Source organism: Trachypithecus francoisi, unplaced genomic scaffold (genome assembly GCF_009764315.1).
Source record: "Trachypithecus francoisi isolate TF-2019V2 unplaced genomic scaffold, Tfra_2.0 Lachesis_group12, whole genome shotgun sequence".
NCBI lineage: Eukaryota > Metazoa > Chordata > Mammalia > Primates > Cercopithecidae > Trachypithecus > Trachypithecus francoisi.
In genome coordinates, this window is record NW_022681457.1 from 59,155,918 (window position 1) to 59,173,836 (window position 17,919).

The following is a 17,919-nucleotide window of genomic DNA, read 5'->3' on the forward strand; positions in this document are numbered from 1 at the left end:
AATATGAAGCTATCTTACAGCCAAGGAACAAATTAATTTACGTTTAAAATGCTTTCAGACATCTTAGATTGAATAGTTGCTCTTTGGATAATTTTAGTATGCTGGAGATTTGTGTTGTTAATATGCTTTTTTTTGTTTGTTTAAAAATTAGGCTGCAGGTGATATCGTTGACATAAGGGAAGAAATTAAATGTGACTTTGAATTTAAAGGTAAGCAATAAGATTGTTTTATGTGTAGCTATTTAGATATTTTGATTTCTGTTGATTTTCTCTGGGCTTTCTGTGAGATGTTTGGGATTTAGAATACAGTTACAAATTCCTAGGATGCAAACATTTTTCTACTTATTAGGTTTTTTTTATGTGAAACATTAATGGATAAATAACTTTTGGTTAAGAATGTGATTCCTGACTGGTCTGTTTTAGTGGTGGGATTACATGGCTTTTTTCTCCCAAAGTTCTCCAGTGCTCCAAACCTCTAAAACTCAGAAGATGTGTATTCTAAACATGGATCTGCTCCTGATTTGATCTCTGACCGTGGTGAAGTCCTAAGATACCTTTTGCTAGTTTTTCTCCTTTTGAAACTGCAGCTTTCTATGCTGTCTTTGGAGAATGAATGAATGTGAGTGTATTTCAGCCATTCCTCTTATGGTGCCTGCAGTGGCTTTCCCTGCGCAGGTTGTTCCCATCTCCTCCCAGTAGATTTCTTTTGCCAAGGATGGCTTACGTGTTTGGGTTTACTTCTGTAAAGCCAGTGGCTTCTTCGTCAGTTGTAAAGTGTTAACAGTAGTGAAATTGTATAAGTATTACAGATGACTTATTATCTGCTACTGTAGAAGACTGTACAGTGTCCTAAACAAATGTACTGAGCATTTGTTTTGACTTTTACTGCTCGCATTTTGGTAATGAACTCTTTAAGATAACTTAGTGGTTGAAAGAACCCATGTCACATGTAACAGGAAGTGGCTTTAGAAGGTGAAATAAAGGAGATACATGTTAAAGTTAAAGAACAGAAAGACAAGATTTTTGTTTGTGCTGACCAGTGACAAATTATGAGTGCACAGGTCTGAAATAAAGTTGTTAACTACTGTCTTATCAATAATAGTTACAGAGAATAAGGCTATGAAACATAATTTTGATATTTTCAGATTTATACAACAGTGCAGCAAATTTGGGTATATGATGGACTCGAGGTCATCTAATAATGCCATATCTCATAACAGGACATATCTTAGACTTTTCCCCATTACTTTCCCATTACTTTGCTTTAATAAAGCAAATAAAGCCTTTATTTGCTTTATTACAAAATAATCCATTTTCTAAAATGAAAAACAGATACTCTGAGTTCAGATTTGACCCATCTTCTTTCCTCACATGAAGATTACAAATAAAATGAAGCAGTTTAAAAAGTAGAGATGTTCATATGTAAAATGATAATAGAACTTTACAGAGATGAGCCTCTATTGTTTCCTTGTAGGGTATTCATTCCTTGGCAGCACCCTGGAGTTTAAAGTATCCTTTGACAAGGCTTTTGCATGCTACTGTAGTAACTAGATTTCCTTGAGTAAGGATGGTAAATGGAAATTTATCATTTATGTGTTGCGTTTCACCTTATAACCAGGGTGCATTGTGGCCATTTCTCCATATGCATTTTTGAAGCTCTGCTTCACAACCTTTAATGTGCATGCAGATTCTCTGGGGCTCTTGTTGAAATATAGTTTCTGATTCGGTGGGTCTGGGGTGTCCTTAGAGCTTACACTTCTGAAGTATTCCCCAGGGACACCAGTGCTGCTGGTCCATGGACCACACTTTGAGTGGCAAGGCTGTAAGAGACATTCATCCTTGGAGTTCCCCTGTTTGGCTTAAAAGTTGTGACCACTCTGTTTCAATATCTCCCTTGCCCCAAAAGAAAGTCTCATTAAGTCTGGGTTTGTGCCTTTTTCATGTTGACTATTTTTTTTTTTTTTTTTTTTTTTGAGACAGAGTCTCGCTGTGTTGCCCAGGCTGGAGTGCAGTGGCCAGATCTCAGCTCACTGCAAGCTCCGCCTCCCGGGTTTAGGGCATTCTCCTGCCTCAGCCTCCCGAGTAGCTGGGACTACAGGCGTAGCCCGCCACCTCGCCTGGCTAGTTTTTTGTATTTTTTTTAGTAGAGACGGGGTTTCACCGTGTTAGCCAGGATGGTCTCGATCTCCTGACCTCGTGATCCGCCCGTCTCGGCCTCCCAAAGTGCTGGGATTACAGGCTTGAGCCACCGCGCCCGGCCTTTCATGTTGACTATTAACAGCCATGTCTTTCCCTTTTTCTAAATAGCGAAACACCGAATTGCTCATAAACCGCATTCCAAACCAAAAACTTCAGATATTTTTGAAGCAGATATTGCAAATGATGTGAAATCCAAGGATTTGCTTGCTGATAAAGAACTGTGGGCTCGACTTGAAGAACTAGAGAGACAAGAAGAATTGCTGGGTGAACTCGATAGGTACTTGATGACAGATTATCTTTCCAAGATAATTTGTTTCTATATACATTTCCTCATTAATCTTTCTTCATTAATAAAATAGTATGTGTTCATTGAAGAAAATGCAGGGAAGCATAATATATTATCAATAATCCTTTTACCTCAAGATAAACATTAATTCTTTGGAATATTTTCTTATAGGATTGTGTGTTTGTGCATATTCCCATGCATGTGCATATACTTTAATACTTAAGATCAACATCTTCTTTTTTTTATTATAGCCTATTTTGTATAATTATACCAGATAGTTGACTTTTAATAATCTTGGATTTAATATATATAATGTTCAATTTTAAATGAAGTATTTTTATATTACACCTAGGATAGTGCTCTATCTTTGAATGTGTTGTGAAAAACAAAAATACACTTTGAATTTAAGTTTGATACGGTAAAATGTTTGTTCTTGCTTTCCTTTTATAAACTTTGGAGCAGGTAATTTGTAATCTGGTCAGATAGCTATATGTATGAGAAACTTTACCAAATTGCTGTTTGAAATACACATTAGCACATACTTAGAATTGTTAAAATGCTAAATGAAGTCTGCTTCTCGAGAAGTTCCTATATTATTTTGCTTAAATGATGTACCATATGCAATAATTAGTTTCTGTGAAAAATAGGGCAGGAAGCATACAAGTTTCTTTTTCCTACCATTTCACCTATAAATTCTTAGGTCTTTTTGATTAACTGATACTATTCATTTTTAAAAACCAGTTTTGAATCTTGTGATTTTTCTTGGACATGATTCTCTATTTTTGTATGATGTTATTTCAGTTCTGTTGCATTTTCGATTTTGTTATTTTTGTAAGGTCCTCAAATCTTTTATAGAATCAAGTATGGTAAGTGTTCACTCGTGTGTATAAATATATTAATGTGCATATGTATAAATCCTTTATTTTTTAAAATTACAGTAATACATACTCATTGTAAAAATCTGAGTATAGGAGTAGAAAATAAGTGTGTATTATAGTTGTGTGGTTTCAATTTCTGGTCTTTAAATAGAGATACATGTTCTCTGAATTTCTTACAACTTTTTTATTATTGGTACTATATTTATATTGCATATGGCCAGTATCTTTCTTGCAAAGATAAAAAAATTATCTTCTGTATTCTACTTATGTCTGAATAACTGCAATATATAGAAGCAGCATAGGAACTAATGTTTTTTGTTAACTTCAAAACATTTTTTTGTTTTTGAACTTAGAGTTCTAGTTTTAAAAATACTTTATTCAAGATCTTAGTATTTACCCATGGAAACTAACTGGAAATTTAAATAATGTAAAATTCTAGTATGTTTGTTTGATCTTGTTAATTTTCTTTTCCTTTACTAGTAAGCCTGATATTGTGATTGCAAATGGAGAAGATACGACATCTTCTGAAGAGGAAAAGGAAGATCATAACACAAATGTGAATGCGATGCATCAAGTAACAGACTCTCATACTCTGGACAGTTGTCATAAGGATGTTGCAAGTTCAGAACCATTCAGTGTTCAAATGAATAGTCAGTTGAACTGTTCAGTGAATGGTTCCAGTTCTTACCACAGTGATGATGATGATGATGATGACGATGAGGATGACGACAACATTGACGACGATGATGGTGATAATGACCATGAAGCTTTAGGGGTTGGAGATAATTCTATACCAACAATATATTTTTCTCATACTGTTGAGCCTAAGAGGGTTTGTATACTTTTAACTTTACTGATTTTGCATATAATTTGAACATTAAGCATTATGATTTTTTTAAAAGCAGTATTAACGGTCATTATCATTGTTGATAGTGCCAGACAGGAAAATCATCTTTTGCCTCTTGTTCTGACCAATTTAAGAAGAAAAAGGGGGAAAAAAATTTAGTTAGCTGGTATTGGTCCATTGTTCTCTGAAACAATGCATTGTTTGGGGTCTGGAAGGGGATCAGATTTGAGTGGCAACTACTGTAACTTCACCTGTCCTTCATTCAGAGAGTTTTCTCAAGAATCCTGGAGTTAATTATATTGTGGACATTTTGGTGTGCTTAGCATGTTGAAAGTGACTGCATTAGTTAAATTTTTAATTATGCCAGGTTGTTTTCTATGGACATAAAATGAATACTTCATAAGCACAAAGGGAAAATGTAGGAGAAAGTAAAAATTAGTTTCTTTTCTGACAAAGTAAATACAAACATCTGTGGATAATCATGACTTTAGAATTTTGGCATTTTAAAGCTGGGGTGACTGTGGAGATTTTCTAATACAGAGTTTTAAAGCTTTTCTCTAGTATGAAAAGCCTTTTGTTCCCTCCATACTTACTGTAGAATCCCAGTGTTTAAAATAGATCAAAGCAGGTTGGCTCTGATTGAAGGAAGGATTGGCTGCCTTAAGTCCATCTTTGCCCTCTCTCTGCTCCATGTGCTGCTCTAAGGAGGCACTGGGAATTCGTCTAATTCGTCTTTCTCAGGGAAATTTAAGGCCTAGTAGACATAGATCTGGTTGGTAATAAAACAGAAACTCTTTCGCCTCAGTGAGTGCCCTTTCTACACAATATTCCCAATTGCCTGTATCAGAGTTAAGGGTCTGTGGTGTCAGTCTTAAGTGTGTGTGATTATTATTTAATGAAATATGTTTAAAACATATTTGATATTTCTTAGCTTCGTGAGTTATTCCTGCTCCAATATGAAGTGAAATAATTGTATGTGTTTTTATATTCTAATATGTCAGACTGAAGGGGTCTTCCCCTATTCTTCGGGAAAAGTTGACTGAGATGATTAGCCAGAAAAGGTCGCTTTGTGATTCTTTTGCCAGGCTTTTACTTTTTTCCTGTTTTCATTTAGATAGAAAGAAGAAATATTATTTGCAGGAATGTTATAGGGAATAGTGGGCATTATTGTGGAAAGTATGGTCTAAGTGCTGACTAGGGGAGGAAAAATAACATGTTAACCCCATGTGAACCCTGAACAGGGTGGGTTTTTATTTTTTTACCCCTTCAATTTCTAAAAGTTAGAGATGTTTTAAAAATTCTAAATAGGCACTATTTAATAGTACTTTTATGACTTAAAGATTATATTCTCACTGAATTTTTTGTTGTTGTTGTTTATACTTTCTTTTGAAATACGTAATTCAAGCCAAAAACTTTTATCAAAGGAATCGGGTGAAATGAAGCTTATAAGAAATCTAGCATTTAGTTCTAATGTATTTTGCTTTCTCTACAATAATAAAGACACTGAAGACTAGGATTTGTTATTAAAGATTTACTTTAGAGGTCATAGATCTGTGAGGTAAGGACTTTTTTAAATTCCACCTGATAATGCACATCATTTCAGCATCAGAAAATTTCAGCTGCCTCTCTTACTATTATTTGTTTAGTTACAGAGTTTGTTTTGATTTCACTTTTATTTAATTTGTCAAAAGGTTCTTAATTTCTTGCTCTGAAATTTTAGGTCCGAATAAATACTGGAAAGAATACCACTTTAAAATTCAGTGAAAAGAAAGAAGAAGCCAAACGTAAACGAAAGAACAGCACTGGCAGTGGCCACTCTGCCCAGGAGCTGCCGACCATCAAGACACCTGCTGACATTTACAGGTGGGAGGCGCTCATAGCTGCAGGACAGTCTGCTGGCCTTGTCTGTCTTTCTGCCACTGAACCTTTACCAGAGAAAGTTGTTTGTAACACAGAAGACCCTCACTGAAATGTGAAGTGTTCTGAGGAGTTAGCTTAGAATCTGATAGGCTGAGTGACTGTAGCTTCCCAGTCCAGAGCAGTGGGAATAGAGGAATTTTTTTTTTCACTTTCTCCTCTTCACCAGTGCTTTTGAAACATTTCCAAATGGTCTAGTCAGAAAATCTTGTATCTTCAGAAATGCATTTTTGTTTCCAGTGGGCTGGGTCCGTAGGTTTCTACCACAGCCATAATATGCTTGGCATGCAGTTTACCTTTTCAGAGTAGAAGTTATACTGTTGCATTTTTTTTTTTTTTTTGGAATTGTTGGTTGAGAAAACTATCACTTGAAAATACGTACTGTTTTTATGATCCTTATTAAATAGTGAAAACTGCTAAATGTATACGTGGGTCTAAAACTTTATGTAGAGTTTTGGCAAACTATGCTCTTGCCACCTAGGACATGCTTAAAAATAACATGCTATGTTTTATTAGGCCAGATAAATCATATCTTTCAAAATAGTATGAAAATGTCATTTGAGGCTCTAAAATTAATTGTGATTGTGATTATTTTAGATAGAAGGTTTTAATAAAAATGTTCAGATTAATTTCTACAATAGATTTAAGGAAATTTTCAAAAGGTTATTCTCAGTTTTATGAGTTACGTACAGTGAATGTATATATGTTTTGAATATCACAGAGCCTTTGTTGACGTTGTGAATGGAGAATATGTCCCTCGCAAATCCATCCTAAAGTCTCGAAGTAGAGAGAATAGTGTGTGTAGCGACACCAGTGAAAGCAGTGCTGCTGAATTTGATGATAGGCGGGGAGTTTTGAGGAGTATCAGTTGCGAAGAAGCCACTTGCAGTGACACCAGTGAGAGCATTTTGGAAGAGGAACCACAAGAAAATCATCAAAAGAAACTTTTGCCCTTATCAGTAACACCTGAGGTGTGTGTGTATCTTTTAATTCTTTATTTCATATAGTATCTTTGGCCAGTTTTAGCTATTTGATCTGAAAAGTCATAAGATTTAATTAATTCTAGGTTTCATACTTTCTTGATACTAATTAATAAAAAATTAATAGTCACAAGCAAACAGTACAAATATTGTGATACTCAAATAGTTTATTTTTTGATAAACTTTAAGACAAGTTCTATTTCAGCAAAATGGGAAATTTAAAATATCTTACTTGGCATTATGTATTACATTTGTAGCTAGGAAATTATTTAGCAGTTTATTTTAAATAAATTACCAGTAGGTCATTTTCTGATAGTGTAAGGAGCAGATTATACTATTCTCTTTTAAATACCTTGGCTAAGTTAAAGAAAAATAATGCATGCATAGCAGATAATTATCTAAAGTCTAATATTTTGCCGTGTTCCAGTGAAACTTAACTCTTGGGGGATTATGGAATTGTTTTATAATCTGATGAAAGCTGTAGACCATGTCCTTAGAAAAAATAGTGCACACTGAATACACTTTCACCCACCATGCTGCTTACAGTTTTTGGTGGCGGTGCAGGGGAGGTTAGGAAATCCCCAAATAAGTATGTCTGTGAAATATAAGGCTATTAATTTCTTCATTCTTGTGTTTTGGTGAGTATTTGAAGTTTTCAATTTAAAAAGTAGGAAGATTGGGGAACCCATGCCTGGATCAAATCAATGTATACATTTGTATATACAATAAGATGCATGCATATATAAATAATCTTATATAAAAATTCCATTGCTTTTACTAAATGATATTATACTCAGTGTATTAAATGGCAATTGGGGGTGGAGATTGGTAGCATTTAGGGACAGTACATATGACTAGAATGTTTTCTTCCCCTCTTCTCAGTATAATGATCTTAGGTGACCTGGAAAGTATCTTACCTTATTTAATAGTCTTCCATACTGTTAGAAAACAGGTAATGGATGTAGACTTTTGCTGATAAATATTTGAATATTAGTTTTTTATAAGGACTTAGTGTATCGTGGTACAGTTAGAGTTAGAGTGTGGAACCTATTTTTTATTTCACCCATACTAGTTTTGCATTTTGTATGGAAATGTTTAATAGTAGTTGCTATAAATTTTTTAACATCAGAGAAATAGTTCATGATTATGGTAAGTACTTTGGAAGATACCCTTTTCAGTATCTTTTTAAATGCTAAAATATCTCTTTTTCAAAAGCATTTTAAATAGAAGAAGGAGAGGAAGGCTCTATGTTCATCGTGATAAAGTGGAGTTTTTAGGAAAGTAAGCTTTAAGCTGCTTTTACCAGCTGAACTCCAAAAATAATGTAGGAGAGAGATGGCTTTCTTTGTTTTTGTTTCAATGGTGGGGCAAGGTAGAAGAAGGTGGCTTTTTAAATTATTCAGGTGATAATGTTGTTTTAACTAATTTTGAGCAGTTGGTAGACAGAGGAAAGCAAAGTGTACATTAAAGTTCACCTGTCAAATTTTGGTTTGTAGAGGGAAGGATGGAGGTTCTAAATATCAGAAATCTTTGAAAAAAAAATAAAAAATTGGCCGGGTGCAGTGGCTGATGCCTGTAATCTCAGCACAGCACTGTGGGGGGCTGAGGTGGGCGGATCACGAAATCAGGAGATTGAGACCATCCTGGCTTACACAGTGAAACCCCATCTCTCCTAAAAAATACAAAGAAAAAAATGAGCCGGGCATGGTGGCGGGCACCTGTAGTCCCAGCTACTCGGGAGGCTGAGGCAGGAGAATGGCGTGAACCCAGGAGGCAGAACTTTCAGTGAGCCGAGATTGCACCACTGCACTCCAGCCTGGGTGACAGAGGGAGACACTGTCTCAAAAAAAAAAAAAAAAAAAAAAAAAAAACTCCTTGGGTCTTACCTATTTTTGTATAAAACCACATGTACAGATATTTCCAGCAATTTATGCACATTGTTTAATTCTGTTCCAGTTGAACATACAGTTGACCAGATTAAATACAGCAAACATCCAGTTGAAATTGAGTCATTTTCTTTTTTTGTGGAACTTCTGATTTCTGTCAGAGTTAATTGTCTTAAAATTTTGAAACCTGTGCTTATTCCTACTAGTGTCAGCACTTTTATTTTTCAACTTCCACTGATCTCTTAAAATTGAGGCAAAATGCAATAAAATATTTAAATAATTGCATAAACACCACCAAAGAGATTTCAGTTAGAAATGTCAGTACTGGTGAAACTAAGCTATTGGCTAGCAGGCGGCAAGGCCACCATAGGATAGCTCATTCATCAACTGATGTACAAAAGTCGGAGTTTGACACCCTAATAGCATTTTTATTTTAATACGTTATTTTTCACAGCATGGGCTGGACATGAATGGAATGTATGAAAGTTTGAAGACCTTTTATTTATCCATTTCTGTTTTTTCCCAGAAAAATGTAAAATTTACATTTTACATTTTGTTTTCTTGCATGTATACTGTAAAAATTACTTCTATTTGGTGGTGAAATTAAAATTTAATGGTGTTGGTTTCTCTGAACAGTTAGTATTTTGATGTAGTGGTGTTGTCTAGCCACAAATCTTGTGAATTTACTTTTAATGAAAAGAAATGTCAAATTAGTGAATGGGAAGATTTTGTGGGTGTCTTACTTGCATTTTATTACCATAACCTGATTTTGTTTTCTAGGCTTTTTCTGGAACTGTTATAGAAAAAGAATTTGTGTCGCCTTCCTTAACACCACACCCAGCCATTGCTCATCCTGCACTACCCACTATTCCAGAACGAAAGGAAGTTCTGTTGAAAGCATCAGAAGAAACTGGAAAGAGGGTTTCAAAGTTTAAAGCTGCCGGATTGCAACAGAAAAACTAGGCCCTGGCTAGGAAATGAGAATTTACATCCTAAAACCTAGTTGTTCATTTGTTTAGAATATCTATAGCAAAATAGGTTACATGTAGTCTGAAATAAGGTATCCTGAGTTACTTTGGCAAGAAGTTCTTTTACCCTTGGTATTTGAAAAAATCAAAGTAACTGTCTGAATACTTTAATATTCGGCTTGTTTTGTTAATTCTCTGAATACTGTTAACACTCTTGTCTAAGTTTGCCTTTATGATGCAGTGGCAGCATTTTGAATTATTTTTCAAAGAATACTGTTCATATGCATTGTTTTTGTGTTTCAAACTAAATACAGGCAGTTTTGTGCCAGCTGTGATATTGTGCATACCATATGGACCATTTTAAAGAAAATTTTAAAATTTCAAATAGATTCAACAATTATATTACTTGCTTTCACATTTTAAAGGCACTTTAAAAAAATCTACTTCTCTTGTAGGTTTTGCAGCTAGTTGGCTATTCAAGAAACCTTGCCCCTCTGAATGTCATACTGTAATCTTTAAGGAAGAAAGCTACATGAATTAATTGTACTCTATGGGAAAATTTCTTTGGAAAGATATTTTGTAAAACTTTTTTTTTCCAGTAAAAACTTTATGAAACTTGGTCTCAAAAATATTGTGAACTTTATGATTCAAAATTGAATACAGATATGTCCTTGATTCATATATATGCTACATGTATCACACAACAGATCTGGAATTCTTTCAGTTCCTCAGACACTTCTCCCTTATTTGCAGTTTCACTGGGATTATGTTTTGGGAGACAAGGAAAGGTCTAGATATTTAAACGTTTTAAATAAATATTCCTTACAATTTCATCGTCCCAACATTTGCATTCTTTAAGGCTACTTTCCTACTAACTGAAATAACACATTTACTTTGAGCACAACTCCTCAAAGATAAATTTTTTCTAACATTGAAAATAACATACAAGTTAATCATTAGCTTGATGCATGATGCTAAAATGTAGCTTTTAAAAAGCATTCTGGGCCAGGCGCGGTGGCTCAAGCCTGTAATCCCAGCACTTTGGGAGGCCGAGACGGGCGGATCACAAGGTCAGGAGATCGAGACCATCCTGGCTAACACGGTGAAACCCCGTCTCTACTGAAAAAAAAAATACAAAAAACTAGCTGGGCGAGGTGGCGGGCGTCTGTAGTCCCAGCTACTCGGGAGGCGGAGCTTGCAGTGAGCTGAGATCCGACCACTGCACTCCAGCCTGGGCGACAGAGGGAGACTCCGTCTCAAAAAAAAGTAATAAAAAAACCAAAAGCATTCTGCGTTAGTACTAAAATAAGCCATCAATGCCAGTCCACCCTCTATTCATGGCTAAATATTTAAAGGTTATTTATAGCTTCTTTAATGAATTCTTCTTAAACAAAGTGAAATTATGTCCTAGAAAAGTAGAAGCTATTTGTAACTAGAACAGTGCAACTTTAAAGTTTTATGAATATGTATTTTAATGACAAGGGGGCAAACTTGAATCCCCACTAGTTAATGGATAATTCAAACCAAGGACTGATTTTGAAAGATCACCTAAAAATGTAGATTTCTTCTTTAGTCAATTTAGATCAACTGTGCATATATTTTCTAGTTAAAAACTGTTTCTTTCAGTTCATGCCCCAACCCCCACCAAAACCAAAGCAGAAATTACACACACAAAGGTGCTCTCGTTAGGAATTGCTATTCACATGAGCCTTTCTGTGCTAGATTTTTTTCCCCAGAAACAAACTTTAGGACTATTGTGGTGTTCTTAACAGATTTGTAATTTCAAGACGCCTGTCATTAAATAATTTTTCATGTTCACAAACTTGTTTTTGAGCCTATGTTAATTACATCTTTGAGATAGGTTTTCCCTCATAGAACAAGACGATAGGAGAAGGAGATGAAGTGTTTGATAACACATTTTTGCATGTTCTGCTCTGGAGACCATGAAATAGTGTTGCCCCGTTTCATAGCTTCAGTCTTCTAACAAAGTATTAAATTGTAATTTAAAATTATAGCTTTTTTATATTAAAGTTTGGGACAAAATGAAGGTCTTACCTGTTCTGTTTTAAACCGTTATAAAACAGAACAGACCAAGAGATTCTCTTTTAAACTTTCTATTTTGAAATATAGTAACTTTAGTCCTTCAGAACAATTGCACAAAATAGTACCAAGAGTTCCCATATACCCTCATTTCATTCAGCCTCCCTCCGTATTACAACATAGAACCATAATATAATTATCCAAATCAGGAAATTTATGTTGGTGCAATGACATTTAAACTACAGGTCTTACTTGAATTTCACCAACTTTTCCACCAAATTTTCCATTAGAAAAAGAACTAGTGTTCTTCTGTTCCCCAGATCTTGTCTATGACTCCATCTTGTATTTATTTGTTCCTTATTGCTCCTTAGTCTTTCCTTCAGTCTCCAACAGTTCCTCAGTTTGTGTTTCATAACTTTGATATTTTTGAAGAGTACTGGTAGGATATTTTGAGGATGTGCCTTAGTTTGGATTTGTTTGATGTACTCAGATGCCTTGAGGTTTTGCAATTTTGAAAAAAATACCACAGAAAATGGATCATATCAAGAGGTACATTCTAGTGTGTCATTTTGAGTTCCTTATTTTGGTGTGTCAGTCTTAATCACTTGGTTAAGGTGGTATCTGCCAGGTATCTCCACTGTAAAATTACTGTTTCCCTTTGTAGTTCATATCTTGGGAGCGATACATGAGACATGCAAATTCTTTTCTCCAACTTATGCTAAGTTTTGCATTTATTGGTGGATCTTGTCTGTAACAGTTATCACTGTGGTGTTTGCCTAAAGGTGATTTTCTGTTTTGCCCTCTTCTTCCACATTTATTTCTTAAAATTCTTTTATAATAACAAGCTTTGTCTCCATACCTCTGTCTCCCAGCTTATTTGATTATATCTGTGGACACCTGGATATTTTATTATATGGGTTAAAATTCATTACTTACTACCATTGTTTTGTTGCTCAAATTCTTCTGCATTTGCCCATTAGGAGCTCCTTTGAGTTAACTCCTGAGTTCTTTCAACAAGTTCCTATCTTTTTTTGAACACTTTCTTACTGGCACCACAAAATACTACAGGACTATCTATTTTTCCTGTCCCAGCCCTGGAAACAACCACTTCAAGGAACCCTGGTTCCTTTCATTGGAACATGATGTTTAGAAACCAACATCTGTTCAGTTAAGTATACTAATTGCCAGTGGGGTGTCATTGCCTCTTGGGCCTTTTCAGCAGATAGAGCTAGGAAATATATGTATATGTATTAATGAATATACATTTATGTGTCTGTTTATTAAAAGCCATGAGTTTGCACTGATACTTCTGATTCTAATCTAATACCACAGCATTAATTTCTGTTTTTCCTGATCTGTTACTTGGTTTACAACATGAGTAACCTGCCTCTTGTCTGCAGTTTATTTACTTAACTGTTTTTTTTTCCCACTGTAATATACATGTAGTTTCAGAAGAGCTAATTCATACCCTAGGAGAAACACATTAACTACATTGCACTGTTACGCAATTCTTTTTGGGTTTTGCCTCATATTATCAGTAAAGAAACAGTTTTTTCAAAGAAGTTCTTAGGTCCTTTTCTTTCCCACCCTCTGTGATCTGTGGACTGATTTGTACTCTTGGTCCACTTTTTACTGTTTGAGGGTTCTGTCCACATCCTGGTTGATTTTAAAGATTTATTTTTTCAGTATGTGAAAAATATATGAAACACTCAGGTGGTTCTCAGAGTCTGAGCTTTGTAAAAGGATATACATGGAGAAGTGTTGTTCGTACCTCATTCTTCCCACCCCATTCCCATTCCCAGCTGCTTTCTGTCACTTTCCCGCCTGCCCATAGTAAACTCTAGTTTCTTGTTTAACCTTTCTATGTCTCTTGTACAAATCCCCACGTAACTACTATAAAGAACCAACATTTTTAGTTACTGGTTTAACTCTTCTATACTCACAGCAAATGTGTATTTTCTTTTTCTCTTTTTTCTTTTTTCTTTTTTTTTTTTTTGAGACTCGCTGTTGCCCAGGCTCGAGTGCAGTGGTGCAGTCTTGGCTCACTGCAATCTCTGCCTCCTGCGTTCAAGTGATTCTCATGCCTCAGTCTCCTGAGCAGCTGGGACTACAGGCGCGTGCCACCATGCCCAGCTGATTTTTTTTTTTTTCCCTATGTTTTGGTAGAGACAGGGTTTTGCTATGTTGGCCAGATTGGTCTAGAACTCCTGACTGCAAGTGATCTACCTGCCTCGGCCTCCCAAAATGCTGGGATTACGGGTGTGAGCCACTGTGCTCGGCCAGTTTTTTTTTTTTTTTTTTTTGAGACAGAGTCTTGCTCTGTTGCCCAGGCTGGGGTGCAGTGGCAGGATCTCGGCTCACTGCAAGCTCTGCCTCCCGGGTTCACGCCATTCTCCTGCCTCAGCCTCCTGAGTAGCTGGGACTACAGGTGCCTGCCACCATGCCCAGCTAATTTTTTGTATTTTTAATAGAGACAGGGTTTCACCACGTTAGCCAGGATGGTCTCAATCCCCTGACCTCGTGATCCGCCCGCCTCAGCCTCCCAAAGTACTGGGATTACAGGCGTGAGTCACCGCACCCAGCCCAAGGACATAGTTTTAACATACATGTATGTCTACATATCATTGATGATTTTTTATAATGACTCTGTGGCAGTATGGTATCTTAAAGGGATTTCAAAATCGTTAAAAATATTGTTACATAATTATGTTCATTTTACTAAAATTTGATTTTTTAAAAATTGGTCATGCATGTTTAAGAGCTTTCTATTCATTGAAATAGTTCCTAATTTGTGAAATGCCAGTGTCTATTTTACAGATTTGTCTCCTCCATAAGAAACAGGTTTTCAAGGGTGAAACTGTTCTTTATCCATCTGCTATTTAGGTGGTGGCATGTAGGCTGTCAAGCAAAGGCCTGTTAAGTGAATGCCTCAGTTACAGTAAATATGATTTATATATTTAATTGGTCAGCATTAAATTTTTACATTTTAAAATAATTTAAATTTCATTTTAGAAGAATATCATTTAGGATTTAAAAAATGTTTTTGCAGTTCCCTTAACCAATAAGTCACAAAAAGGTAAATCATTTTTTTTTAGCACTTGCTATGTGTAATGCATTTTTAGTACACTTGGTGTGGATTATCTCATTTAATGCTCACAGCATCCCAGTGAGGTAGAAACTATTGTTTTATCCTTCACCCTCATCCTACCAAGAGAGAGACTAACATTTTAAGCTACACAACTGTTAAGCAGGTTAAACTCAGGCAGCTATGTTCCAGAAACAACACTCGTAACACGTTTTTTTGACTTTTTTTTTTTTTTTTTTTTTTTAACATTGCCACCTAAACAAGAGCACTCAGCTAGTGAGGAAATATGTGATCTCTAAGATGTCTCCATAATTTCACCTACTCACAGTGAGGCCACCTTTTAAAAAATCTGAATTTTTGAAGCCTGTTTTGTTTGTTAAACTTTCTACAGAAGACAATTAATGTTGACTTGGTGGAATAGGGTGGAGTTTTTCAGTGATGTTATTTGGCCATATACACAAAAGGAATATGATAGGTGGAGAATAGTAAAATTAAGAAGTAATCAGTGTAACAGTATTTCTCTGTAAAGCTCATTTTTTAATTTTATGTGAATTTAGGCATTGTGTGCATGTGAGTTTAAAATTAGTATGTTCCTCATCAAGTAACCTCATAGTGACCCTCTTTATCCCTAATCATGTTTTTTCCTTTAGAGAGTAATAGATCTAAATATTTTCCTAATAGGTTCCATCTTTTGTGTGTGTGAGAGCTTTCTGTTTTGTTTTTATTTATATGCATACACATGCACCTAATAGAATTATGCTGTAATTAGTGTAAACAGTTGTTTCAGTACCTTTAGTGATGCTTGGTTACATGGATGAATTGTGTAGTGGTGAAGTTGGAGATTTTACTGCATCTGTTACCCGAGTAGTGTATATTGTACCCAATATGTAATTTTTTATCCCTCAGCCCACACCCGGCCTCCCCGTTCTGAGTCTCCAGTGTCCATTATGTCACTCTGTATGTCTTTTCGTACCCATAGCTTAGCTCCCACTTATAAGTGATAACAGGCGATACTTGGTTTTCCACCCCTGAGTTACTTCACTGGAGGAAAATGGCCTCCAGTTCCATCCAAGTTGCTGCAAAAGACATCATTTCATTCACTTTTATGGCTGAGTAGTATGCCATGGCGTATATCTACCACATTTTCTTTATTCATTTATTGATTGACGGACACTTAGGTTGGTTCCATATCTTTGCAGCTGTGAATTGTGCCGTGATAAACGTGCAATTGTCTTTTCGATACAGTGACTTCTTTTCCTTTGGGTAGATAGTAGTGGGATTGCTGGATCAAATGGTAAATCTACTTGCAGTTCTTTGAGAAATCTCCATAGTGTTTTCCACAGAAGTTGTACTAATTTACATTCCCACCAGCAGTGTATAAATGTTCCCTTTTCACCACATCCATGCATGATCTATTGCTTTTTGACTTTTTAGTAATAACCATTGTGGCTGGGGTAAGGTGGTATCTCATTGTGGCTTTAATTTGCATTTCCCTAATGAATATTTTTTCATGTTTCTTGGCCATTTGTGTATCTTCTTTTGAAAAATGTCTGTCATTTGCCCACTTTTTAATGGGATTTTTTTTTTCTTGTTGATTTGTTTGAGTTCCTTGTAGATTCTGGATATTGATCCTTTGTCAGATAGATGGTTTGCAAATATTTTCTCCTGTTTTGTGGGTTGTCTGTTTACTCTGATGATTATTTCTTTGACTGTGCTGATGCTTCTTAATCTAATTAGGTTCTTTTTTTTTTTTTCCTCGGTGACGGAGTCTTTTTCTGTCCCTAGGCTGGAATGCAGTGGCGTGATGTCGGCTCACTGCAAACTCCCACTCCCAGGTTCATGTAATTCTCCTGCCTCAGCCTCCTGAGTAGCTGGGATTACAGACGTGTGCAACCACACCTGGCTAATTTTTGTATTTTTAGTAGAGACGGGGTTTCACCATGTTGACCAGGCTAGTCTCAAACTCCTGACCTCACGTGATTTACAAAGTTGTAAAAAACCCTAGCTGAAATAAACTACAAAGGTGGCTTTAATACTTTTGAAGACACAATAGCACCCGCCTTGGCCTCCCAAAGTGCAGGGATTACAGGCATGAGCCACTGTGCCCAGCCCTAATTAGGTTCTATTTATTCATTTTTGTTTTTGTTGCATTTACTTTTGGGATCTTAGTCATAAATTGTTTGCCTAGGCCAATGTCTGGAAAAATCTTTCTAGGTTTTCTTCTAGAATTTTTATGGTTTCAGGATTTATATTTGTCTTTAATCCATCTTCAGTTGATTTGTGTATATGGTGAGAGATGAGGATCCAGTTTCAGGACATGTGGCTATCCAGTTTTCCGAGCACCATTTATTGCATTTATTGACTATGATGTCCTTTTCCTCAGTTGATATTTTCATATGCTTTGTTGAAGATCAGCTGGTTCTAAGTATTTGGCTTTATTCCTGGGTTCTCTATTCTGTTTCATTGGTCTATGTATCTATTTTTATGCCAATACCATGCTGTTTTGGTTACTGTAGCCTTGCATTATAATTCGAAGTCAGGTGATGTGATGCCTCCAGATTTATTCATTTTGCTTAGGATTGCTTTGGTTATTTGGGCTCTTTTTTGGTTCCATATGAACTTTAGGATTTTTTTCTAATTTTGTGAAAAATATTGTTAGTATTTTGATAGCAACCGTATTACATCTGTGGATTGCTTTGGGCAGTATGATATTGATTCTTCCAATCTATGAGTATGGGATATATTTCCATTTGTGTCATCTGTGACGATTTCTTTCAGCAGTGTTTAGTAGCCCACCTTGTAGTGATCTTTCACCTCCTTGGTTAAGTCTATTC

General features: G+C 35.7%; 1 protein-coding gene across 1 annotated transcript in view; it reads left to right on the top strand.

The window, feature by feature from the left end:
• URI1 (URI1 prefoldin like chaperone) overlaps nt 1-10,589 on the top strand; it is a 74,443-nt gene extending 63,854 nt beyond the window's left edge. Inside the window, 6 exon segments of the mRNA XM_033225580.1 lie at nt 152-209; nt 2,307-2,475; nt 3,843-4,194; nt 5,930-6,072; nt 6,848-7,097; nt 9,773-10,589. Of these exon segments, the coding sequence (XP_033081471.1) occupies nt 152-209; nt 2,307-2,475; nt 3,843-4,194; nt 5,930-6,072; nt 6,848-7,097; nt 9,773-9,955 (1,155 nt within the window). The 3' untranslated portion in view covers nt 9,956-10,589.
• The last annotated feature ends 7,330 nt before the right edge of the window (nt 10,590-17,919 follow it).